This window comes from Gasterosteus aculeatus, chromosome 13 (assembly GCF_964276395.1).
Source record: "Gasterosteus aculeatus chromosome 13, fGasAcu3.hap1.1, whole genome shotgun sequence".
Taxonomy (NCBI): domain Eukaryota; kingdom Metazoa; phylum Chordata; class Actinopteri; order Perciformes; family Gasterosteidae; genus Gasterosteus; species Gasterosteus aculeatus.
The window spans coordinates 17,946,225-17,971,379 of NC_135701.1; the positions used below are offsets into that span (position 1 = coordinate 17,946,225).

The 25,155-nt window shown below is 43.5% G+C and overlaps 3 protein-coding genes across 14 annotated transcripts; all 3 read left to right on the plus strand.

Annotated features, from left to right (window-relative positions):
• The first annotated feature begins 337 nt into the window (after window positions 1–337).
• figla (folliculogenesis specific bHLH transcription factor) lies at window positions 338–6,414 on the plus strand. Of its 2 annotated transcripts, none has more exons than XM_040194760.2 (6): window positions 338–845; window positions 2,498–2,644; window positions 2,748–2,837; window positions 3,910–4,065; window positions 5,530–5,619; window positions 6,246–6,414. In XM_040194760.2, the coding sequence occupies exons 1-5, from the start codon at window positions 645–647 to the stop codon at window positions 5,542–5,544; spliced, it is 609 nt and encodes a 202-aa protein (XP_040050694.2). In that variant the 5' UTR covers window positions 338–644; the 3' UTR covers window positions 5,545–5,619; window positions 6,246–6,414. The 2 variants fall into 2 exon arrangements, with proteins under 2 accessions (XP_040050694.2, XP_040050695.2); XM_040194761.2 differs by having other exon boundaries at window positions 526–845; window positions 5,530–5,615.
• Window positions 6,415–7,102: 688 nt separating this feature from the next.
• add2 (adducin 2 (beta)) lies at window positions 7,103–21,332 on the plus strand. 11 transcript variants are annotated; one of them, XM_078087233.1, is made up of 17 exons: window positions 7,103–7,564; window positions 11,492–11,688; window positions 12,176–12,317; window positions 12,432–12,583; window positions 13,308–13,388; window positions 13,474–13,623; window positions 13,722–13,865; window positions 14,145–14,243; window positions 14,508–14,684; window positions 15,768–16,016; window positions 17,135–17,251; window positions 17,344–17,430; window positions 17,537–17,663; window positions 17,798–17,812; window positions 18,552–18,635; window positions 19,736–19,769; window positions 19,949–20,135. In XM_078087233.1, coding segments are annotated over exons 2-17 (1,806 nt in total). In that variant the 5' UTR covers window positions 7,103–7,564; window positions 11,492–11,541; the 3' UTR covers window positions 19,950–20,135. The 11 variants fall into 11 exon arrangements, with proteins under 11 accessions (XP_077943359.1, XP_077943352.1, XP_077943360.1 ...); XM_078087229.1 differs by lacking the exons at window positions 7,103–7,564; window positions 19,736–19,769 and adding exons at window positions 10,556–10,686; window positions 11,283–11,399 and having other exon boundaries at window positions 19,949–21,332; XM_078087226.1 differs by lacking the exon at window positions 19,736–19,769 and having other exon boundaries at window positions 19,949–21,332.
• A 165-nt stretch (window positions 21,333–21,497) lies between these two features.
• snrnp27 (small nuclear ribonucleoprotein 27 (U4/U6.U5)) lies at window positions 21,498–24,712 on the plus strand. The gene is made up of 6 exons (XM_040195675.2): window positions 21,498–21,769; window positions 22,831–22,957; window positions 23,104–23,207; window positions 23,295–23,374; window positions 24,056–24,120; window positions 24,476–24,712. The coding sequence occupies exons 1-6, from the start codon at window positions 21,733–21,735 to the stop codon at window positions 24,528–24,530; spliced, it is 468 nt and encodes a 155-aa protein (XP_040051609.1). The 5' UTR covers window positions 21,498–21,732; the 3' UTR covers window positions 24,531–24,712.
• The last annotated feature ends 443 nt before the right edge of the window (window positions 24,713–25,155 follow it).

Consider the following 25,155-nt stretch of genomic DNA (forward strand, 5'->3'; position numbering starts at 1 on the left):
TCTGGCTGTGGGAGTATGACATAAAGTGTGTTATGTGATAGTTTGTCTCCGGAGAACTTTCTGTCACCTCAAGTACCACAGGCTTGACCTGATTCTTTTCTGGCTGTCCATCAACAGTTTTGCCCTCAGTAAGCTTGCATGTTCCACGCATAGGGCCTGGTGTGATACCCAGCTTGTTTTGCCATGTCTCTGTGGTTCACTTGCATGCAGATTAATGGCATAGACCTCAACAGAGAGAGTGTGTGTTTGTGTGTGTGTTCATCTGTGTATCATTCCAAGTACAAAAGTGTGAGCCATGTGACACAGATGCTATTGTAACACTTGTCGTGATTATCGTGACTATTCAAAAGAAAAAGCAAAATTAAAACATCAAAAATTATGACCTAAATAATCAACCATCTAGAATAATTAAATAACTGAATGCTAAAATCAAATAAATAGCTAAATTATATTTTTGGCAGAAGTGTAGCATTAGTAGTTGGACACATTGTGGCTGAACGGTATTTAACCATTAAATCCATCCTCAAATGGCCCGAAGGGGACGAAGTTAATTAAAGACGTGGCACAGGTGCGGTCACAGTAGCTCGCGCGATTTACAGGAGAAACGGGCAACGAGTGCAGCCACGAGGGCCCAGGTTGTATAGATGTTATTGATCAAAATGAAGGTGCCAGAGGAGGAATTAATGAGCGATATTTTGAAGCGCTTAACGGGAGAGTCCGCTCTGCCCGAATACAGCAACATCGAGAAGTTCAAACGGGGAAAGGAAGGTTTTTACTTTGTCGCGGAGGACTTCAGTCAAACTGTGAAAAAACGAGAACTGGTCAACGCAAAGGAGCGACTGCGAGTGAGTGTTGGTTTTTAAATTACACGGTGTCAAACATTTATACGTGTTTGGTGGTGTCTGAAGTTACCGTTCAGTTTCTGCTCAGCATGCAAATTCGTGTTGCGCTCTTGTCACCTAGCATTAGCATTAGCGAGCAGATTAGCCTAACGTTAGCTGCAGCCTAGCTTGACTGTAGCTAAAATGTTAAAACTTAAAAAAAGATTTATATTTTACATACTACTGAATCTTTTTCTTCTGTTCCGCTGAAGGTAATCAATGTTCGCGCTGGTGTATTTTCGTGTATAAAAAAAACACATTATTAATTAAAGTTAACGTTACATGATGAATTTACCTGTGAATATTAATGTTATAAAATGAACGCCCCATTACAAATTTGTAAAAGTACTTTTACATGAATTCGTTGAAGAAAGCAAATTATATCACGAATGCTGTAATCCGAGGAATTGCATACATTAATATAAAAGGTCATGATGTAAATAAAAATGTCTTTTATTGATGTCTGGAAATTGTTAGGCATGTGTCATAGTATTGTGATTTTAAAGAGCTAATTTAGTTAACACGATTAAATTGGCTGGATTGTATCCATTTCAATTCAGTTAGGGAAGGTTCACTAAATGAGTATTTTAAGAGCTGGGCTGCCTTGTGTTTCTGCAACAGGTACAGAACTGATTTCTCCATTTAAAAAATAAAAAAAATCCTCTCCCTGTTGCACTTCTCTTCCTGCATTCATTAATAATCCAGTAAAGGAAGAAGTGGCCAGACTATATTAATGATCCAAACGTGGGATTTTTACTCTTTTAAAAAGTATGGAATTGTATCCAAATCCATGCATTTCGTCCTGCTTTATAATGAAGCCGGCATTAAGTGATCAGGTGTTCAGGTATGATACTACACTAGCTCATATAATGGTCTGTTAAACTAAAAAGTGATTTGGGAATTTTACGTTTTTAAATTTGAATTTAGCTCTTATTTACATCCCTGACACATTGAGTATTTTATTTAATTTACAACCCCCTGGACTCGACTTGCTCATTTGTCTTTCAGCAACGTTTTTAGTCGGGTTTAAAACTTTCTGCACATTCATAAACATCCCTCCCAAACACTGTCTGTCTCTTTAATCTCACCTAGATCTCACCTCATCTTCTCCCCCACTGGCCTATTGGTAGCTTGCAGTTTTAAGACAGTGGGCTTTTTTAAGGAAATTATTAAAGAGGTCTGCAGCTCAGAATGTCACCAGAATGTAGCGAATCTGCTCCTCTTTAACAATTTGTCCGGGCTTTTAGGAGTTGTGTGTTCAGGAGTTGTGTTCCCAGAACATTGAGACATGTACAAAAATATAAGGAATGATATTGCCTTATTGTGCTTGCATCGGTCTTTCAACAGAATATGTACACCAGGAGACTGTGATCATTATATATGATTGCATTTTAACACAAAGAGGAAACTTTTATGCCTTCTGAATGTTATGCTGGGTTTTTGAAAAAACATTTGTAACCTTGAGCAATAAAGGATGAAGTCCAGACAAATGTCTCTGCTTAAAGCATGTAGCAATATTTATTCCTCATCATTACTTTGCTCTCAGGTCAGAAAGAACAATTTAATGATCTAATCAGGCCAGTTGCTTATGAAACTTTAACCTCTTTTCTATATAGATCAGGAACTTGAACACCATGTTCTCCCGCTTGAAACGCATGGTTCCACTAATGAGACCGGACCGGAAGCCCAGTAAAGTGGACACGCTCAAAGCTGCAACCGAATACATTCGATTGCTTGTTGCGGTGTTGCAGGACGCAGACAAAGTAAGCACTGCATTCAACAGGACTCAAATCGATTATCAAATTACCCAATCCAATTACAAAATTATTTCTGAGATGTTGATTAGTGTTATTTTCTTTTTCACAGGATGATGGTTGTGGGACTGATTTCCTAAAGAATGCAATCACTTATGGTCAGACCGACGGCTTTGACAATGACCTGTGGAGGGTGGAGGACGTGAGTTTAGTTTTCCTCTTCTGACAAGGGGTTGCTACATATTAGTTTAGGTTAACTAACCCATTCAGTGTGCAGCCGGGGATCTCGTCCATGTGTGTAAACATTGTGTGCATTGGCTGTGGCAAAAATTAAATCTCCTAGTAAATATCATGGCTGTGATGAAAATGAAGGGAATCCCTGTCCACTGCAGTTTATATGTATCTTTTTTTTGTACTTGTGCACATTAGATTAAATGTAAAACAATAATTAGAAGGTGGAATTTGAGCTTAAATGGTGTTTGAGGGCATTCATGGATTGAAAGATACTTTAACTTTGTCTAAAGAGGGGGGAATTATCTGGCCTATGGATTATAGCCTGTTGCATTGAAAAATACATCGCATGAAACCATCTAAACATTTGGAAAGTCTCAAAAAAGAAGACTTAAATTCTGAAGTTCCTGTGTATCCATTTCACATCGCTCTATTGCAGAATCAAGCCTTAAAGTTCAGCGCGTGGGAGGCTGCCCTTTTCCACTTTGACACAGTCTTCTTCCTAATGGCAAAGGTTCACATCCAGAGAACAGCGAGGATGTTCAGTGTCTGTAGTTAATTTTGTTGCAGACTATGTGCTGTCTGTGTGTCCGACAACGTCCCATTGACCTTAACCTCCGGTGTCCCAACAAGTGATGAATAAACATCCAATGAGCAATATTAACACTCACTTTATTTAGCGCCTCTGATGCCAGAGATTTTTAGACACTGAACTAAAATCAATGAATCAAATTTCACTCTTGGCTTTTCGTCAGAGATAAAAGTGCTAAATGCCGAGGACGCCACCTTATGACCTGCACTTGTTCTTGTCCTCAAATTTATATTTATCCAACACTGGCTCAACTTCCTTCTTGAGCAGAAAGACCTCGAAATTCTCAAAGCATTTTATAAACATTGAGGCCAAAGGTTTATTTTTCCATACTTACTTACTACAGTTTCACAATCCAATCAAATCTGACATTTTACCACACAAGCTTAATGTCTTAGAATCACTTCCTGCGTGTAATGCTGTTGATTTTTTTTTTTTTTCCTCCTCCTGACAGTTGCTGAACTTGTCCGAGGAGCGGATGGAAGACGGATTCTCCATGACCCCGGACCCGGTAACGGAGGACGGAGGAGATATGACCCGACTGATGTTGCAACACTGCGTGATGCCTGCCTACCAGTTCATCCTCCAAGTGGCACCTGATCAGACTTCGGTAACTTGTTTATCTTTTCTAGTATTTCGCCTAATTTTATGCTCGTTGTCCCCCGACCGCCCTCTAGCTACATCTGTGACGCCAGCCTTGGAGCTGTTGCAGTACAGCAATTTAGAAGCCAGTGAGTCGGCCTCTCTGTCTGAGGGGGAAAAAAAACTCGCTCACGAGCTTTGTCTAGACATGTATTGTCTTTTTTTTTTTAATGACAACTCAATTCAAGGTTCCATTTATGCACTCAATTGCTACGCCTGCATCCTAATCATGAACCCATGAAATAATGCCTCCGGTTAAAGACATAATATCTTTTCTGATGTACACCGCAATGAAATAAAAAGGATTCAAATTAAATTAGAATTAGAAATCCCTGGGTTGGTTCACGGACCAATATAATATACCTATATAATCCATCGTATACACAACAGTGGTGTTAGAAATATTGAGTGAAATATCAAATAATTACTTTTTTTTTTTACACACGAGGGGGTACAGCATGCAATTTCATTAAGGGACAACGCTGTTATATTGAAGTGTTTTTTTTGTTTTTGTTTTTTAATGTGCTGAGGCCCCCGACACACAAAGCCATCAAGGTGATGATCACCTTTGTCTGCATTCATTAAAAATCCATCAACGAAAATCCCGCCCGACGGGCAGATGGGTTTATTGGTTCGCGCACATGTACATATTAGTCTCCATGGTTGGTCAATCGGAGAAGAATGTTTGTTTTCTCTGATTCAGTGCCTGCTTCTCTTCCCTGTCACTCTGCCTCTTTATGCCCGTTAGGGAGGGAGGGCCGACTTGGAATGCCGAGTGTTAAGAACTACCAACCAAAGCATGTCGTAGCTTTTTCTTAAAACAAGTTTTCCAATATATGTATTTTTTTTTCCCCCATCACGGCATTTTATAGGCAGAAATACAATATTTGATTTGCGTGCTTCTATGGATAATACATTTTAGAATTCATCTCGTAGACTATGTAAATGCTAAATCTTGAGCAGCGTAACGTAACCTTTTGAACACAATACAGGCAGCCTTCATACTGTATACATGCATAAATGCAGATCCTTCAAACAATAAGCAATCACACTTTGAATCCTTGAAATGATCTGACAGGAAGATGCCACGATTGCATCTGGCAATCAACACAAATAATTTGATTGTCTTCAGGGTGGCCCTGTCATCAGACTCATTCAAAGCGTCCTCACAAGTACCTCATCGTTTGATTGGATAAATCAAGGTGAAGCGGTTTAGAGCAAGACGAGACCCCCTTTTCTATTATCCCGTTGGCCTGACGTGCTATCACAATAGGAAATCTGTCTGAAGACAACATTTTTACCGTTTGCACGGTTAAATTAAAAAAAAGATTTTTATTGTTGGCAAAAAATAATTGCTTATTCATGCTGTTTGACCTGTTAGAAAGTGCACTGTTCAGATCTCAGGCCTTACCGCCGCCTCTTCTTTTCACAGATGTCTCAACCCTAAATCTTGGACCAAAAATGAAATGCACGAATATCTAATCACTTAAAGTCCAGAATGCTGCAATCGTACAAAAAGTTGGTAAGATTAAACTATAATTGCATTATTATTCCTCCTTTGTCTGATCCATCTCCCTTTTTATTTCCACGTTCTTCCCTCTTTTCATATACTTCCGTTTTGTTCCTACTCATTCTACTTGTGATGAAAGTCTGTGTAGTAGAAGTACCTTTATTGGTCTGTCTTACAAATCCTGCCCCAATGTGGTCTGACAGATAATTGACACTTTCATGAAATTGTATGACTTTCTTTTCAGCTTCTTTTTTTTATTTTTCGTCCTTTCCTTTTCCTCTTTTTTGGCTTCCTCCCTTTTTTTAAATTTCTTATTCCTCCATTTTCGCCTACTTCCCCCTTTTCTTTGTCTTCTTGCTCCTTTTTTCATCTTCCTCTTATTCCTCTTTTTAATATTATAGATTGTGGTAGTAGAAATGGTACCATAGAACGGTATCGGTCTAAAAGTAAACAAATGCTGCCCCTATGTGGTCTGAGAGATAATTTACAATTTTAGGAAATTGTACAAGTTCCTCCTTCCCATTGTCATCATCTTCTTCCTTCTGTTGTACTTTGTCACTCGGATGATCCCTTTTAATAATCAAATTTTTAAAATCAAAATAAAATAAAATAAAAATCTTTTTTTTTTTTTTTTTCAGGGTTCCTGTTCAAGAAAAGCCCCCCTCCCCCGAATGAAATTTATTTGTCTTATTAAATTTAACTTTTGAAATTTAAATTTTGTTTGAGTAAATATGAATGTTTTAATTTTTTCTTTTACAAACTGTATCCTTGGCAGCCCTTAAATAAAATGAGCGAGTTTTGTTTAAATTACTGTCTGAAAGAGTTTGTTCAAGTAGAACTCTTCGTTTTTATAAGTTTTGTCAATCTGCACATAACTACATGAAGTATTAAATGTCTCCTGCTAAAAAAAAAGTCCTCATATTACTACCTATTTATTTAATCTAAAAAAAAGAAAGAAATACAACTGGAAATAACAGAGTCTTGCACTAATGAGCCATTGTAGACAGCATCATTTAGTTAAGTACATGTGGCCAGAGTAAGTGCTGCAAGTATTTTTTATAAGCAAAAGTAATACCAGAATAGGGACCGGAATATCCCAAAATAGATTGGTAAAAGGCCTGTTTTCAAATGTTTACCCAAATAAAAAGTATCAATAAGTTGTATAATCATTGTGTAAAATAAATGTGTTATATATTACTGAATCATTCACATTTAATCAGAATTTTAATGGTTGAGTGACACTATTGTACTGCTCTGTAGTATTATGATCTATGGCAAAATGTTACTGTGTTTGTCAAATCTGCAGTGTTGTAGAATTTGAAGTAGAAAGTAAAATAAGTACAATCACCTCAAACCTAATTACCTAATTTATACAGTATTTGGGTAAATGTGCTTTTACTACTTTATGGGTGTGAACAATTATTCAAATGTGACGAAACCGTCTAGAATGATTTCTTTTTTTTTCTTATTACGTCGCCCAGATGTGGTTCTCCATTAGACCAGAAGGTGGCGCCTGTCTGACAGGCAAACATTTTGCTCTACTCAAACAGGGCCTAGTCCACTAAACATTTCGGGAGCCGGCATTAGATCCCTATACCAGGGCGGTGCGCAGGATATTCAAACTAAATAACACGTCTTTTGCCAAAGGGGCGATCCCCACTCCACGCTGGGTGCGTGCGAGCCCTCGGGAGTCAGACTGTGGACAGGCGTGGCAGTGGGCTGGTCCGGGCGCACCGAGCGGTGAACAGAAAAACCAAAAAAACACCAAGGGTCCACTGGTTTGGGATCAGCTGAGGCCCTGAGACGAGCTCCCACAAAGGATCCCCTGCGTCGCTACCCAATCGTGACACACTGACTGCAATTAACCCCACATCTGCTTCTTGGACGAGGACGCGCCTCCAGGGCCGTGGGTGTGCCGCACCCGAAAAGACGACTGCGTCCTGAAGGATGCTCTGAGGTGAGTGCACCGCCCGCGATCCTGTGTCTTTTAGCTGTGTCGAACAAGGCGTTCAGCCAATTCGTAGTTGGATGCATGGCGGGGACGCAGTAACACACGAGATCCTCCCTGACGCGTGCACGGAGCCCGTGTGCGCGCCGGTAGCGTCCTTTACTGCCCGATGTTTACCGTGTTGTTGTCGGCCGCACGGTGCATCACGCTCCCTGCATCGATGCGGTGTGCTTTTTTTGTGCTTGTTTATTGAAATCGCGCATTTATTCGGCTCGCACGCCCTCTCCGTGCTCGTCATTGTGCTCCGCAGAAGAAGGGCCGTGCGGTTCATCCCGAGGCTGCTGTGATGGCAGCGCCTTTTCCGAGCGCCGAGTCTAATCCCGTTTATTAGTGATGGCTGTTTGGTTGTTTTACTTAAGCTCAGCCCGTGTGGGGTGTGTGCGTGTGTTTCTCGGGAGAAAGTCCGGGTTAACACGCGGGAGGTCATGAGCTCTTTTGCCCATTTGATTTCTTTTGTTTCTTTGATGCGTGGTTCTTTGCAGAGCGAGAGTCGTGCATGCTGTGGGTGTCCATCTTCGGATCCCGGTGCTGATGCTGCAGCGCGTTCGAGTGTTGCTAGGCAGCCATGCAGAGCGCTGGCGGTTAGAGGCAGCAGAGGATGCTAAATAAAAACAAACATCAACGAAAAAGGATTTAAACAATGTTTAATGTGTACGCCCACGTTGTAGGTCGTTGTATGTTGGGCTGTCATCTCGTCCTCCCCCATGTGACTCGGGGCGGTTGGGACCATATTTAAATCCCCCACAGCACAATGGCAGACATTCACCTGAGTTACATTAGTGTAGAAACTGTCACTGTTGGATGAATGTTTATATATATTTTTGACCCTCAATCTAAATAATGTCATGTATGTTGGATTACTTAATCGAGTCCTATAAATGTGTATATAAAATTATGAGAAAGTGAGATAATGCATTGCTTTATGGCTTGTCCAAGAAAGGAAAAAAAGATGTTTGCTGTTTTAAACACCATAATATCAAGTTTAATTATTCAAGTTCTATCATGAGCTGAAAGGAATGAAACAACCAGTAATGATGAGGGATGTATCGCTATGACCAAAAGCATTTTATTTTTCATTTACGCCTTTAAGTTTTCTTTGGTTTTGCTATTGTTAATTTACGTTTAGGTGGAAGCCAAATCTCCAAATGTTTTCATCTAATGTTTCATAACTGTAAAATACAGCAAAGGTGCTCTTGAGAGTTAATACATAATAGCTTTTCTTATAGTGGGCTTACTTTAGTATTGTAACCTAGTTGCAAAGCTAATTAGTGAGGACTCACATATTCATTCTCAAACAGCCTGCATGCGACTCCAAATGAGTTTAACATTGCTTATGAGGTGTGTTCTACCATAACATTTGCAGCAAATATGATGAGTTGCAGTCATTTTAGAAATTAGAATCCTGATCCCCACGATTGAGCTTGTAACTGTCGCAGAGGCTGGTTTATCAAACATAGTGGTAGATATCCACTGACAGTCATTATGATTTAATCCCAATGAAAGCGTAGCCAAAGAAAATCAATCCGGAACTACTTAGTAATTTAGACGCTTGTCTGCCTTTCCGCTGACGGATGTCAGGAGTCTGACTCAGACGTCCGTCAGGTATGTGAAGATAATGTACTTTCAAGTTAGAAAGCGGATGGTTGGGTCGCCGTTCTTTAATGCACAGATCAGGCCAAAGACCTCGTTATATTGGTTTATTGTGTGTTCTGCTGAATGAAAATGAAGCGAATAGATATTTATTCACCGTACAAAACATAACAAACTACTTCTTTTGCTGTTTGATAAGAACGCGGTCATAGAAGAGGAGAGGTTGGCAGCTTTCCCTCTTCCTGAGATTTTATGCAGAGGGGAGAAAAAAGTGTGCGTTGATGATGCAGCCGGATGAGAGGAAGTGATGTTGGGATACCGGCCGGATCGATAGCTGAACATGAAAATGTTATCAACCCTTTCAGCAACACTTGCAAATCGCAGGAGGCGTAACGTTTGTAAAAACCATCTGTACCAATTCAGAATGTCATGTGACCATTCCCTCTAATATTCCCATTAGAATATCGCCCAAAGTAATCGTGAGAATATTTGTTACATTTTCTTCAGCCGTTGTCGGATCTATATGTCTCCCCTTAGTCATTAGGAGCGCGTCCCTGGAGAGAGAGGCTTTCTGTCTGCTGCCTCCCAGCAGCTGAGCCCCCAACCCCCCCCCATCCCTCCCACCCCTGCCCCCCGTTCCCCGAAGAGAGTCAGAAGCACTCTGAACCAACCTCCATTGTGAGACCGCGTGAAAGGCCCAATGCCTAAAATGAAGGCTTTTATGGAGGGGCCGCTGTTTGTAATTTCAGCAACTTTAAGAGCATAAAGCCCCCCAAAACTGCCCGTCAAATCCCAATGGAAACACAATTCATTTGAAAACTAAATACCTTAGTGTTATTAGTGAAAGCAGCTTTTCATTTTTAAAAATGAAAACAAGACGGCATAATGCTCGTGTATGATCCAGGAGTTTTTTCCCGTTAATCCCTTGGTGAATGGCTGGTGTGGCAGATGTGGTGTTTAAGTGCTTCTCTGTGCAGGCTGCCTGGTGTTGTCGGGTTAAAAGTGCACAGTTCTATCCAGAAACTCCTTTTTAAAGCTTTAGTCATCTGTCAGAGTTGTGATTAACAATAAGCGCATCTGTCTGATGCAACTTGCTTTCACACCGTCGGAGTGAGCGAGCATCATATATGCGCTGGAGGCCACATTACGGATGCATATGTAGTTATATTCCAGTTATTTAACTTATAGAGTGGTGGCGGAGGAGAGAGGGTGTGGTGTGTCTGGGGCCTTATCTGCTCCCTGCAGCACTGTGTGTGTGTGTGTGTGTGTGTGTGTGTGTTGAATCGGGGAGTGGCTGGCCTGCTCTTCTCTGAAGATCCTTACGTTAGCGCTTTACTATTTCTCGAGTTACGGCGGTGCGTCTCTTGCTAACTTCCTGTTGTGGTTCTGATGCTGCCGCCTCCACGCGAGCCCAATGCTCCATTTCTCCTGGAGCGCCGTGCTTCCACCGGCCGGAGGAATACAGCATCCTTCATGTGAGGGTAGGTTTTTCATCTAAACGCTGCCATTTCAGCAATAAGGAGAAATCCAGGTTCAATGTTGTTTTGTTTTCGTTGTAATAAAATGCAGATCAGGTTTGACTTGCACATAAATGAGGATATTGATTTAACAGGCAAATGGGTGTTTAATATTTGATCGTTTTCACCGGATCTCCTCGTATCTCGGCCGATGTGCACCATCGGATCCCGAAGCAGACCCTTTGCACACAACTGGAAGCAAAAGCAGCAAGATTAAACAATTTACTTCTCTGCAATTCTTCCATTTTGAAATGTGCTCAGATTTCTTAGAAAACGCTAGCAGTGACTTCCGTTTGAACAGGATCATGGCTGTTGCTTTTGGAGCAAATGGCTCGTATAATTTGAGTCGTTTTAAAAACTTTTTGTATTGTTTTTCATACCGGCCTTCATCGTACTGCACTTTCACCTCAATTGACCGCTCCGTTAATTGAAATATAAAAAGCAGGAAAAGGAAAGGCATGAAGGGAAAGTTTTTGACTGGTGCTGTATAAATATGATGTTATTATTTTAAAAACTATGATGCAACGACACTCCGGCCAGAAAATGTTCCCCACTTGCAGCTTGCTGTGCGCCGTTCACATCGGCAGAAGGGTTGTTGGTCATCCCGCATGAAACCCCTTTAAAGGAAGCGCCGGTCCGGCTGCCACGAGCTGCTCCATTATTCCAAAGAGCCAAAAGTATTTTGAATTAGCACGAGCCCAACTCCTGTGTCCAGGTATTTCTCCATAAAGGTAAACATTTGTAATAATTGCACCCCCTTTCTTTACAGGTATCCCCGCCTACTCCTGGCTGTGATACACCCACTGCGATACGTAAAAGATGAGCAAGTCCCCCAGCCCCAAAGGCACCCCGGTGCAGCGCAGCCCCAGTGATGGGCTCCCCGAGGGCCTCGTGTCTCCTCAGCACTCCACACCCAGCTCCGGACCCCCGCATAAGAAACACATCTCCAGCCTTCTTCAGAGTCCGGTGAGACAGGTCCCCCCCCCCCCGTGTGTGTGTGCGCGTTAAGGACTAAAGTCTTAATGTGTCACTCTTTTTCCTTCTCTCTCTCTCCTCTGAATGTGTTTATCTCCCCACATTACAATAAATCTGCTCTCAAATGCCATTAGACAGCTTGGGCTGCAGCTGCTTCTACATATGTGTGGGAGGCTCCATGACGCTGAAGAGGAGGGGCTGACTCCGAAGTGAAAGAGTGGATGAGGAGAGGCTGACTCACTGGATATGTTTGCTTGCCCCTGCAGTGTAGGAGTGTGTTCAAAGCCCACGTCAATATGGTGTCTGTCAAAGATGAGATGATGAAAATGAGACGATTCAAGGGTTGCTAAAAACGGAAAGGCTCAACGCTTGCACATTGAGTATTATTACGACACTGACTTGCTTTGTAATGTGTGGGTATGATATCTGCACACGTATTAATATCTGCGTGTGTGTGTGTGTGTGTGTGTGTGTGTAGTCATTCAGGGAGGAGCTGGATGTGCTGATCCAGGAGCAGATGAAGAAGGGCGGCAGCTCCTCCAACCTGTGGGCTCTGAGGCAGCTGGCTGATTTCATGGCCTCGCACGGCTCCCCAGCCTCCCTTCCCGTCTCCCCCTCCAGTACGAGCACCTCTATAAAACGCATCCCAACGAGTATTTCATTCCCGCAAATGGTGTGCAAATGGGATTGTTCCTCCTACGTAACGTAGTTGCTGCTTTGCCTTTCCCTCACAGACATGATGATGGTGACGCCCATCAACGACCTGCAGAGCTGGGAGCCCGGCAGCATGGTGAAGGGCGAGAGGTTGATGCGCTGCAAGCTGGCCAGCGTCCATCGCCTGTTTGACCTGTACGGCTGGGCCCAGATCAGCCGCACCTGCCTCACCGTTAGTTTCACCACCTTCTTACGTCACATTCCTGAACGAGACTGTCTCTCAAATGGCATGCTCTGTATTTGTATTTCTTTTATTTTAGTACATGCTGAAATCGCTCTGAGAAAGTACGTGCTTGGACGTACTACTTCATCGTAACACATGCTCACACACCTACTGGTCATTATTCAGCCATTATCACCTTGCCGCCAGGGTGGCGACCATGCAAGGTGTTACCTGCCCATCAGAACTATAACTGACCATTCACACGCACTCGTCCAGCAGAGGAGCAATGTGGTGTAAAGTTGCCCAAGGATGCGTCAGGCTGTGCAATAGAAGGGATGGGTTGGGCATCTAGTAATCTGTTGTGTTAGTTGGCAGAAGTTACAAAATGATGTATTTCCTTGAATTTGTTGAAGAAAACCTTTTTATTCTTGTCACTGTCTCCACAGTAACAAGTCTTGATGAATGGAAGTAAAAACAGCTCAGCGTTCGCTCACTTTTTTATTCATGCTCGACCTTTTCCCAAGCACAATGCATCGTCGCTGAAAACCGTACCATTATCATTATACACGGATAATGGAGGAAGCATTCCTTTATGGCACTATAAAGGTTATTTAGGTTATTATATAGGAATAGCTGCTCTTTTAACACAGCAACATATTATAATCTTGGATTCGCGTAGCTTCTCCTGCGTCGCCTGTCGTCCTTCACTAACGCTCCTCTTCCTCCCCGACAGCTGCGCGTCAGCAAAGAACAGGAGCACTTCTTGGTGCTTCCAGACGGCCTGGCCTACAGCGAGGTGACCGGGTCCAGTCTGGTGAGTGAGACTAAGCACGGCCCAAGTGCCACACACTCGATTTTTATGAATGGAGACTTTTAAAACTCCTTCGTGTGGTGTCCAGGTGAAGGTGAACGTGCTGGGGGAGACGGTGGAGAGGGGCAGCACCAACCTGGGCGTGGACTCCGAGAAGTTCAGCCTGCACTCCGCCATCTACTCGGCCCGGCCGGATATCCGCTGTCTGCTTCACCTCCACACGCCGTCCACGGCCGCGGTGAGTCCGCCGAGGAGAGACGCCGTCCCTTTATTATCATTATGTTGTTGCGCGTGGGGACGCCTGTCTCGTGACCGTGCGCGGGAATCCGTCTGCAGGTTTCGGCGATGAAGTGCGGCCTCCTGCCTCTGTCCCACGAGGCTCTGCTGGTCGGTGATGTCGCCTATTACGACTACAATGGAGTCATGGCGGAGGAGGAGGACAGAGTGGAGCTGCAGAAGAGCCTCGGCCCGACCTGTAAGGTGAGCCGGGCCGCCGGGGAAAAGACACGAGCGTGTCCTCGCTTGAGCAGCACGTCTCACATTCAGCTTTCAGAAGGAACGAACAAAGGACTCCATGTGGTCTTATCCCGGATTAATTACTGAAGCGCTGGCTGCTTAACGGCTCCATCTTTGGGAGTCGTTCTTTGTGTTCTTTCTCAGTCTACAGAGACATTTCTCAATAGCCAGCACCTGTTTTAAAAATAGAAAGAACGTGGGCGGTTTCCATCGCCGTGTAAATGTTGACGTCACGGTGTGTAGGTTCTGGTGCTGAGGAATCACGGCATCGTGGCTCTGGGAGAGTCCGTGGAGGAGGCCTTCTATTCCATCTACCACATCCAGGCTGCCTGCCAGATCCAGGTACTTCTCTCTCTCTCACACACACAAACACACACACAGTCACGTTTTCATCCCTTTTGGGGACAATGCGGTAATCCAGGACCAGCAGTGACCTGTGGGAAGCAGATATGTGAACTGTAAAGTCATTGAGCAGTCACATGTCTGCTGGTTGATGTGTTGTATCAGAGGAAAATGAGCCCAGTCACTTTTCCTGAATAAAGAGCAATGGCTGAAGGGGAACCGCGGCTTGTTCTAAATCAGTTCTTTTCTTTTCTCTTTTCCCAGGTGTCGGCTTTGTGCTGTGCCGGTGGTGAACACAACCTGATAATGCTGGACAGAACCACCCACAAACCCAACGCAGCCGGCACCGTGGGCTGGGCCGGCTCCACCTTCGGACCGCTGACCAAGAGCCGCATCGGGGAGCACGAGTTCGAGGCCCTCATGAGAACCCTGGACAACTTGGTAGGCAGCAGTTGTACTAAACATGTGTGCAGCCATGATCGAGGATTCCCCCTTTAGTGATAAAGAGCCGCCATTACTAATTTAGGGGGAGACTTAAAAAGGAAATCAAAGACTACAGTTATTAATCAGAGCACTCGCCTGAGGACATAAGTGAGAGATATCGATCCTGCCACAATCCTGCCAAAATCCGCAGGGGGAGCAGCATGGAAACCAATGCTTGCAGCTTGCAGCTCTCTCTCTCTCTCTCTGTCCCTGTTCACAACCACAAAGAGCAAACAAAACAAACTAATGAACCATAATCTGTCCGTTTGTTGACCTCTTCAAGTCCGTTTCGTCGCTAGGGACAGAGCCGCGCCCCCCTCCGCCCCCCTAAACACAGCAAACGGTGCTGTCCGTGGTTCTGAAACAGAGATGAACAATAGCCAAGCCCAGCAAAAGAAGACTTTGTGCTTTATCCAATATCCTATTGGTGCATAATTGGCTTTACGAGATTAGCTTGAATTGAAAGAGTGAAACGCTGAATGTTTTTACCCGCCTTGTCTGATTCATTGCAGGTTGGTCAGCTGCAGCTTCTTAAACCACTCCTCCGCAGCAATATGTATTGTATTGTGTTACATGATCAATGCACATTGAAACCCTCTCACGACCCCCTCCAGTAGTCTGAAGACACAAATGATTGTTCGCTGGAATCTTTCCCTTTTCCATATCCCCACCATCTTTAGTCTATCACGTGACCGCAGCAGAGGTGCAGTGACGATTGCTGCTCTGTTTCCTGTAGCTGCTCTACAACAACAGCATTAAAACCTCTCTGTGGTTTGCAGAGGGAAAATATTGACATAGAGAAGCGGCATGAAATGTTCAGTTTACTTCAGCAATAACTTGACAGCAGCTATAAACCTCATACTGGAAACTAAACGTAGTGAGACTTTCTGACCAAGTATTACTCTCTGGCCACCTGCGCAATCATCCTGAGGTTTGAGTCGATGACAAGATGGGGCAGAAGTGTTGCAGGGCCGACCGTCGGGAAGGTGCAGCGAGGCGTTCTGACTTGAAGCGTCCCTCCTCTTTCCGTTTTTTCTTCAGGGCTATCGTACAGGCTACGCCTACCGCTTCCCCGTGCTGCTGGAGCGCTCGCGGACGCGGAGGGAGGTGGAGGTGCCCCCGACCGCCACGGCTTTCCACCAGTTCGATGACGACGGGGTCCACCCGGCTCTGAGGCAGCACCCGTTTGCTCAGCGGCAGCAGCAGGAGAGGACTCGGTGGCTCAACACCCCAAACTCCTACCAAAAAGTCAGCCAGGAGCAAGCCAGCCCGGGACACCAGCGCAGCACTGTGAGGCTCCGGGAACCAACGTCTTTTACCTGTTGAACCAGTTACGCCCAAGGAGGAGTTCAGGAATTGCATGTAATTGAGTTGCATGATCACAGCTGAAGGCCCTTTGCAGCTGGTAGTTAGCAGTGATATGGAGGTATTTTTGTACGGCGGGGAGCAGCGGGGTTAGAACAAAGAGTGAGAATAAAGTAAGCAGAGAGGAGGGAAGGAAGAATTGGTTCATATTGGTGCCAATAAGATGATGGTGCAGAAAGAGAGCAGTTAACTCACCATCAATGTGATGATTTCACAAAAATATGTGCCGTGCATTCAGCCGAGGCTGTTTGTGCACCCAGCTCGTATTCACAGGGATGTTGATGTACACGGTGGAGAATGACTTTTTATCCCCATGACCCATGGAGAAAGGATGAAGCCGAGTCATTCAGAGTCACACACAATGTGAGGTTGGTTGACTTGCATGAGTGGGAGGAGCTTGGCCCGCTCTCTCTCTCTCTCTCTCTCTCTCTCTCTCTCTCTCCCCCCCTCCTCTGCATTGCAGAGGAAAGCCCGGCGCCTCGTGATAACGGCTGCGGTGCATCGTCCTCCCTCTGCTGGACAAACATTATCAAATCAGTTTGATTAAAAACATAATTCTTCAGGGGAGATAAAGTACACTTTTTAAGGAGGCGGGTGACTAAGAGGGATTCTCTGCTTGTTGGTGATATTTAATCATAAACGGCTGCGTTTGGTATTTTAGTTTTGTTATATTATTTGAACAAATAAGTAAAAAATGCAGAGGGGGGTTAAAACCCCCCCACTAACGCTTAAATCCTAAACGTATAGGCTAAAATATTTACAAATTAAATATTTAAAAATATCAAAAAGAAAAAAATATTATTATTATTATTTCCGAACAAGAAATACTAGAACGAAAAGCACCAGAAATAAAATATATAAACACAGGATTACAGTAACAAATATACACGTAATCTCATCTACAGCGTTTTTAAAAGCAGAATTGAGGCGCGGCTGCTTAGTGGAGCACAGAGTGGTGAAGTGACCATATAGAATATGAACAGATCGGGTGTGATAAGAAGCATTTTTGGACATTGTTTTGATGTTAACCGTCTTTCCTTTAGTGGCTGAAGGCAGAAGAGGTAACTCAAGCCGGCAGCACGGCCATCAAGATGGAGAACCAAAACCAGTTTGTGCCTCTTTTCACCAACCCTCGAGAGGTGATTGAGACACGGAACAAGGTAACTTCTTGCGTTTTACGGCCTTCTGGTTCTCCAAATATTCCCATTAATTGAATCAACGATACAATGCGAAACCTTTGTCCAATCCTCAGATCCGACAGCAGAACCGTCAGGACATGAAGACAGCAGGACCACAGTCTCAAGTCCTCGCCGGCGTCATAACGGTCGACAGCCCTCCGGTGAACTGCTCGTTTTTACTTCTTGCCTTTTTTTTCCCCGCTCTCTCGAGTCCTCCTCCTCTTCTCAGCACTAAAAGTCGTCTTTTGTCTCTGCTTGTCTCTTCAGTCTCCGGTGAACCCACCTAACGTCCCGCCGGAGCCGGAACCCCCCAACCCCTTCAACCAGCTGACAGACCAGGAGCTGGAGGAGTACCGAAAGGAGGTGCAGAAGAAACAGGACGGAGGGACCAATGGTACGATTTCATCTGACTAAACTCTAGTATTATTCATGATTCGGGTATTAAGCGTTGTTTCCGTATGCTTCACATGGCGAGGTGTGTTGGCAGACATTACGATGGCCTAATAAAGTTTGGATTTTTTTACGCAGCCGGAGGAGAAGGAGGTATTCCAAGAAAGATGTTTTTTTAGTGTCTGGATACTTATTAACATGTTATGATGATTATTGAGTTCAAATTGTTAGTAAATCCTACTGCAAAGAACAATTTTATTTGTTTTTCCCCCCTAAATGAGTCTTGTATACACCGGGAATTTTTCTTTTTAAATTTCTTTTTTTAAACCTACAATGACATTTATACGCCACAACACTTTTTTCTCTATATAGTACATCAGAGAAAGCTTATTATGCCACCCCGTCATCGCTAATGCATCGCACATTTTCTTCTAACCTTCTAACCTTAAGTGCATATGAACATATGAACTACCAACATAGACGGGCTTCCACTTATTCCATCTTTGTTGCAAGAAACTGAAGTATTTTTCTCTGCTTGTGCCGTCTTTCACCCTCCCCTCGTTCTGAACGGTTAAAGAGCCGGCAGTTCTCCCTCTGAATCCCTCTTTTTCATCTGCATGACACAAAATGTTTATTTGCAAATATACAGATACTAAAGACAGCACCATGAAATCAGGTTGGTCACGGAACAAGGAAGTTACCTTGTTCCGTGTCCAACCTGATTTCACATGAAACTTTGATGTGAAACTGTGTTCCCAGCACTAACTTCCTGCACAGCTGAACCCTCACTTCCCCTCACTGTGTGTGTGTGTGTGTGTGTGTGTGTGTGTGTGTGTGTGTGTGTGTGTGTGTGTGTGTGTGTGTGTGTGTGTGTGTGTGTGTGTGCAAGTAGGGGAGGAGGTGGCAAACGACCAGGAGTGTCCCCCTGCTACCTCCCCCGCAAAGGGCCCTGCGCCCAGCCCCCCTCCCCTCTCAGGTGAGGCTCGGCAGAGCGCTGAGGGTGCACGCCGCTCGCTTTGCACGCCACGTCTATGACCAGCAGTGCTGCAGGTGTCACATGGACTCGTGTCCAAAGCTGCTTCTGCTTTCTCATGCTTCAAATACTCGCTCGCCCTCTCCGTGCGCAGTGAAAGGATTGGCCTAAAGAGTCATTTTTTAAAATATAAACATTATAGTGAGCTGTTCGCTCCAAAAGACGACATGTTGACGGGTGGTAACAAAAGGCTCACTCGGCAAATACCTTTTCCTTCATTTATTTGTAGACTACAACTTACAAAAAAGACGCAGTTAAATAAGAGCATCAACCACAAAAACTGAAGGAAAAAGAGGGTGAAAGTAACCATTTATCACTCATCAGTTATAATCAGTGTGGGGAACAGCGTGGCTGTTTTTCTGTCCTGTCGGGGTACAATCAACCATTTTGGTCCAATCAACTGTTCGATCCACCAACGGAAGTGAAGGCTGCCTCTTTTAGTGCTCCTGGCCATATCATTTACGACCGAAAATCGTCTTCCAATCTCTTAACTATTTATGCAGGTACATATTTCTCAGTTTCAATAATTAAAACGGCTCGGCATTAGTAAGCTTCCAAAAGACATTATATGATAAAGAGGAGATAAATAGTCTTGTGTTTGAAGAGGCGCCTTTGAAACGGTTTCTCCCACTAGAGACAGAGCTGGTGAGTGATAAAGGTTATTGCTTTCATACTGCGTCTCTCTATTCATCTGACGAGGTGGTAAATGACTCATCGGGATCCCATTGAAAATGCTCATTAGCAGATACACACACACACACACACACAAACTGCAGATCTTCTTGTTAGTAGGTGACCCGATCTGCCTCCTAAACAACAAGCCCCCTCCTATCGCTGGCTGATGATAGTGCAGCATTACTATCAGTGTCTCTGGCACACTCGGCTCTGACAGGGAGTCGGCTGTTTAAAGTCTGTTGTCTGAGGCCTTTCTGTTTGAGTGACATGTCAGCCCATCTGTCTCTGTACCCGCTGGATCAGCTGTACTCTCTCTCCCTCTGTGTCTGTCTGTCCGTTTCTGTGTTACTCCACACTCACCCACATAGGGCACACCGCCGCTGCTCTGGTCTTGTCTCGCTAGTAAGTACAGAGAACTCCCTTCTCATCGAGCGAGCATGTTCATCGGCAGTGACGTGTCCGGCATGTAGCTCTGTAGCGCCGGCCGACCTCAACACCCTCAGTCTGGCCGCCGAATTTTATTCAACGTCTCCCTTTCTTTCTCTCTTTATTTGGCTTCTTCCCGACGAAACTCGTCGCAGGGGAGGCAAAGCCCGACACTCCGGCCATGCAGAACGGGGGCGAGGAGGAGAAGCAGACGACGGAGGAACTGGAGAAAGGGATGAAGGCGCTTTCGACCAACGACACCTCCTCCCCGCCCGCCGCCGCCCTGCCGCCGAAACCGCAAGGCGGCACCCCGGAGGGCTCGCCCTCCAAGTCCCCGACCAAGAAGAAGAAGAAGTTCAAGCCGCCGTCGTTCCTGAAAAAGAGCAAGAAGCAGAAGGAGAAAGCGGAGACCTGAGGGGGTTCAGACCTCCCCCCCCCCCTTCCTCCCCTGACCTCGGTGAAATACTACTTGTGAAACATTTCTTAGCGTACGACAGAGTAGCAGACAACTTATCCGTTGTGTTCAAACACAGTCGAGATGTCGTTCACTGACACTAAAAGGCGTTCTATTAATTGACAAACAAATCCTTTACTGTAACACCGGTACTCGCCGATTTGATCAAAGTGGTGATTCATCAGGAAACACTGACAATTATTTTCACAAACTATTTGACCCGGGTCGGATACATAGCAACACGTCGACGCTTCTTGTTCCTCAAAAACCTCACACGAGGTCTCGTATTTCTTGCATCTTAATTTCACCTGCTGTGCTATCAAACCGTTACTTAACTTCACCGTATAGGCATTCAAACACCTTTCTTTCTGCCACTGGGATCACTTGCGTGATCCTGCACACTTGTCGCGTTGAATTTGTTTTATATATTTTATTATCCACAACTTTGCAAGATATGGTGGAAAATGAAGTCCCCTTGAATTATACACCCCTTGTCCACATATAGGCACTTGACATTTGTATAGTCACATTGTAATATGTTGCATTTATTCATCACCATAGGCATCTTCGAGTCATGATTTGTTTCTAATTATCAAATAGATGTTGCAGGTCTGCTGTGTGAGCACAGGTGCAGTATGTGTAGGAATATACTGATTACTTCGGAGTGTGCTCTTCTGAATGCTTGTTCTGTATACAACTATCAGCCTATTGACGTTTTTACAGCAGGGAGGAACGAGGGAAAAGAAAGCAGGGGAAATATGCTGGCTCGCAACAAAACAGAATTCACTATCAATGCCCCTATTACCCAAAATGATTTGTTGCTTGCCAATGCAGTGTGAAACACAGTAATAGAAGATACTAATGGTACTAAACATTCCGATTTTGTCATATTCTTTGAAATGTATGTGTGCAAAATACCTCTTAACAGTTGTAGTTACTTTCTGTTTTAACCAATAGCTGTTCTCAAAATGCTGATGTGTGATGTTTGCTCTTGGTTTTTATTAATTTCATCTTAGAATGTATAAGTGAGTGTTGCAAGGTTACCATGTATCAGTCATTAAAGATCAAGTTTGATTTCAAATCAACTGGACACCCAGTTTACGTCTATCTTTTAATATTGTGAAGTTCTCATTGAGGTTCTACCGCTACATTTTTAATTGATATACAATATATTTTATTTATTTATAATATTGATTTATTGATATTGATTAGGTCTACTACTACCATTGTCTCAATCACCACCGGGTGGTGCTGACGCATAATGGCGTCACCGGCGGATATACAGCAGCGCCGGTGCACATCCGGGCCACCAGAGGGCGCGCTTGTGTAGAAACGTCACCGGAAGTGCCGGACGCTGCGCGACAACAGACGAGCCCGATTGTCGGAAGCGGCCATTAGTCCAACGAATACACACATTTCTTGGTCTAAATTATTCTGTTTCTACGACTACCTCTACACTCATTTGAAATTTTATCGATTGGTAAAATGGGAAGAAGCCGGAGTCGAACTCCTCCAAGGCGAGGTAAGACTGAAAGTAAAAGTTATAAATGAGGTAACGTTAGCTTAACATAACGTTAGCTAACTATACCTACGTATGACCATCTGGCTGAAGTCGCTTTTTTTACGCATTTTGAATCCCAATTTACACTGGAAAGGGGAATTTATGACGATGTAAAAAACCTGTTTTCTGTCCTGAATGACTTAACAACTTAAAATTCGACTTAATTCGTTTTAGTAGGATCGTCACTTTTCTACGTCTTCATCTGTTGTACAGAAAGTTAACTTCCGATGTTTGCTCAATGCCTTGTAGCTTTGGTGCATTTACGAAGTCTGCAGTGATATTTGACCGCGTTTGACTGGTCTCGTGTGTAATTGATTGATTAGTAACCGAGACGCAGAGTTCGAAGACATTTGTAACGGCCAATACACGTGATAAAATGTCGGACATCCATCTCCGGTTTGTCTGCCATCAAAAACCGGTGCGGATGGTTTCGGGTTAACTCTTCCAGGATGGCGAACCTTGACTGTCTACACATTTGACAGGAAATCATTTGATGGAGTTCTGGTTGAAACTTTCTCAATCAGAAACGTTTTACTGAAGACCAGTTGAACTGCATCTCATGAAGCAGGGATTGCATGCATAAAGGACAACCGTGTGCTAATGTTTTCTTGGGACACTCCAGTACCCAAAGTTGGAGCTGGAATGAATTGCATCTAGAACACTGCTGTAGCTGTAATTATATCAGCAATAATGTATACACAAACAATTGTTAGGCAGTACGATATATAAAGCTTGTACATTGTCTTCTAAATCAGTCCCATATAAATGATTCACTTGTGTGATGGCAGATATTGAGTCTTTGCGAAAATAAACTCACACATACAAATATACAAAACTGGACTGGTGGAATTATATTTCTACATGAATCATATGTCTCCTTTTCAAAACGTATTGCAGAGAAGTGCAACAAAGTAAAGAATGGAATATCTGAAATGACTGAGAAGAATGTTAAGTGGGTGACAATATGCCCAGTTAATAAGAATAATATAAATCCTATGAACTGGTTTCCTCTTTTCCTGCAGAGAGAAGGCGTTCCCGCTCAACTTCCCGTGATCGTGAGCGAAAGCGAAGGGAAAGGGAACGCTCTCGTTCTCGAGATCGTGAGCGGCGCAGAAGTCGCTCGCGATCTCCTCACAGGAGACGTTCAAGGTGAGTTCAGCACTTTCTCTCTTTCTCTTTTCCACAAGTCCAAGGAGCTGCAAGCTTAATCACGTTAAGTTGCAGAAGTGTCTGACCTCAGTTGTCATGGTAACACGTCCGAGGCAGTTTAACTGCATTTTGTGTTCCCTCTGCAGGTCTCCACCCCGACGTCATCGCTCCTCCTCCTCTCACTCTGACCGCCGCGATGATGAGCGCAAAGATTCTAAGGAAAAAACAGTGAAGCCCATTCAGATCTCTGGTATTGGAATAATTATTAATACATCCCTAATTTGACACGGAGTTAATTTATCTTTTTGTGACTAATGTTTTTGTCGAAATTTGACAGAGGAAGACATGGAGGGTAAAACGGAAGAGGAAATTGAGATGATGAAGCTGATGGGTTTTGGCTCCTTTGAAACCAGCAAGGTAAGAGCACGAGTGTAGTACGTGGTGCAGCCACTGGGAGGTGCAGTTTATTCCGAATAAAGCAAAGTCCACAACTGAGCGGAAGATGGCATACTGTTGCATTTCATTCCTCATTTGGCCTAGTCGATGTAATGCATCACAGATCTGAATTCCAACACACATGGTGACTGTTTACAATGTCAGAGCAGTAAACAATTCACAGCTTGGGGAGCTTCTGATTATATCATTTTCACTATTCGCATTTCTCTTTACTGTGCTTTCCTTTGTAGCCACTGTAAATAATAATGAAAGTAATATGATATTTGAATAAAATATAAAGTTAGCCACTGAAATAAAAGTCTGTTGTTAATAAGAATGTTTAACAAAACTGGGGCTCTTTTAAAAGAATCAAAACGCCTCAGTTATACACACAATATCTTTGTTACTGTTATCTGTCAAATACAGTTAGAGAGCTTCATGGTTTTACCAACAGTATGACGCACATTGTATTTTCTTTTTTCTGCTTGATTCAGCCCTTCATTTCAGCTATATGATTATTATGAAAGCCTTAACAATACCCATCATCCCAATTATCCTCCAAAATATGTTTTATGGATTAAAGAAAGCATTGGAAGTTGAGCAATGACTACTACATTTTTGAATAATAAATATGTTTCTATTTAACTTGATATTTTCAAACAGGGGAGGAAAACTGATGGGTCGGTCAATGCATTTGCTATCAATGTGAGCATGAAGAGAAAATACAGGTATGTCAACAAAAACAATAGTTTCTTATTGCTAAGAACGTTTTTTTTCTGCTTGTGAAGCATCTCAACGTTGTCCTTCATAGCCATTGCCGACTATTAAGAGTTTTACAGGCCGTTGTTTCTAATATATATGTAGTGATCATTTTTGAAGTTTTTGTAAAAAGCCCACTTGTCTGTTTTCACGTCCCTCATGTGAGCCCCTCGGCATCATCCAATGTTATTGCAGCCAATCACCTCTGCAGGTGTTTCTATGCAGAGATCCCGGCTCTACCATTGGTGCGCGATGATGTAATCGTCAAGTGTTGCGAGGGTAACAGTGATGTAATGTTTTCTTTTATATATATATTTTTTTTAGGCAGTACATGAACAGAAAAGGTGGGTTCAACCGACCACTGGACTTCATTGCCTGAAAGTATCAACAACCTGTGATAGCCGGCAAGCTGAGCTCCGTTCTCCTCTCCATTGTAGTGGATGATATTGTTTTGTGTTATGCAACATTTGTGTATAGTTTTTTTTCCCTAGCAATACATTGCATGCGGCGTGTGTTGTTTTTGTGTGTGGAATTTTATCTGAAATAAAATGATTTCTAAAATTTGTTTTTTGTGCTGCAGTCCTGAATATACATTTGGTGATCATAGTATTCTAAAGTCTAAAGTAATTCTGAAAATACTGTATAATTCTACAGTCAAATAATTATATTGGTTTAATTTGATTTGGTGTCTAACCTATCGACTGGTTTCCCATCCAATTGTGGAATGTAGTCGTGGACGAGGGCCGTCTTCCCTCAGATACCCCCATGCCACCTTGTTTTACTTTAATTCAAGGTATCTTTCCTTGCTATGAAATGAGCATAGGTCTCATTTTGAGGCAGCCTTTCACTGATGTTTTTCCGAAAGTCCATATGCGCATGCGCGGCTCCATGCTTTGTGATTCGTAGAAACGAAGCCAATAACAGTATAGCATGTGATTCTGGCCAATAGTTGAACACATCTAATGACAAACAACACCACAGGAGCCAACCGTTGCTATACACCG

What these genes read in the sequence shown, in the direction of transcription:
- figla (XM_040194760.2), top strand. Translation starts at nt 645, where the DNA reads ATGTTATTGATCAAAATGAAGGTGCCAGAGGAGGAATTAATGAGCGAT. An exon ending in ACGCAAAGGAGCGACTGCGA is followed by an intron (nt 846 to 2,497) that starts GTGAGTGTTGGT and finishes TTTTCTATATAG; the next exon opens with ATCAGGAACTTGAACACCAT. An exon ending in TGTTGCAGGACGCAGACAAA is followed by an intron (nt 2,645 to 2,747) that starts GTAAGCACTGCA and finishes TCTTTTTCACAG; the next exon opens with GATGATGGTTGTGGGACTGA.
- add2 (XM_078087226.1), top strand. Translation starts at nt 11,542, where the DNA reads ATGAGCAAGTCCCCCAGCCCCAAAGGCACCCCGGTGCAGCGCAGCCCC. An exon ending in CCTTCCCGTCTCCCCCTCCA is followed by an intron (nt 12,318 to 12,431) that starts GTACGAGCACCT and finishes TTTCCCTCACAG; the next exon opens with ACATGATGATGGTGACGCCC. An exon ending in GCCTCGGCCCGACCTGTAAG is followed by an intron (nt 13,866 to 14,144) that starts GTGAGCCGGGCC and finishes CACGGTGTGTAG; the next exon opens with GTTCTGGTGCTGAGGAATCA.
- snrnp27 (XM_040195675.2), top strand. Translation starts at nt 21,733, where the DNA reads ATGGGAAGAAGCCGGAGTCGAACTCCTCCAAGGCGAG. An exon ending in CCTCACAGGAGACGTTCAAG is followed by an intron (nt 22,958 to 23,103) that starts GTGAGTTCAGCA and finishes TTCCCTCTGCAG; the next exon opens with GTCTCCACCCCGACGTCATC. An exon ending in AGCATGAAGAGAAAATACAG is followed by an intron (nt 24,121 to 24,475) that starts GTATGTCAACAA and finishes TATTTTTTTTAG; the next exon opens with GCAGTACATGAACAGAAAAG.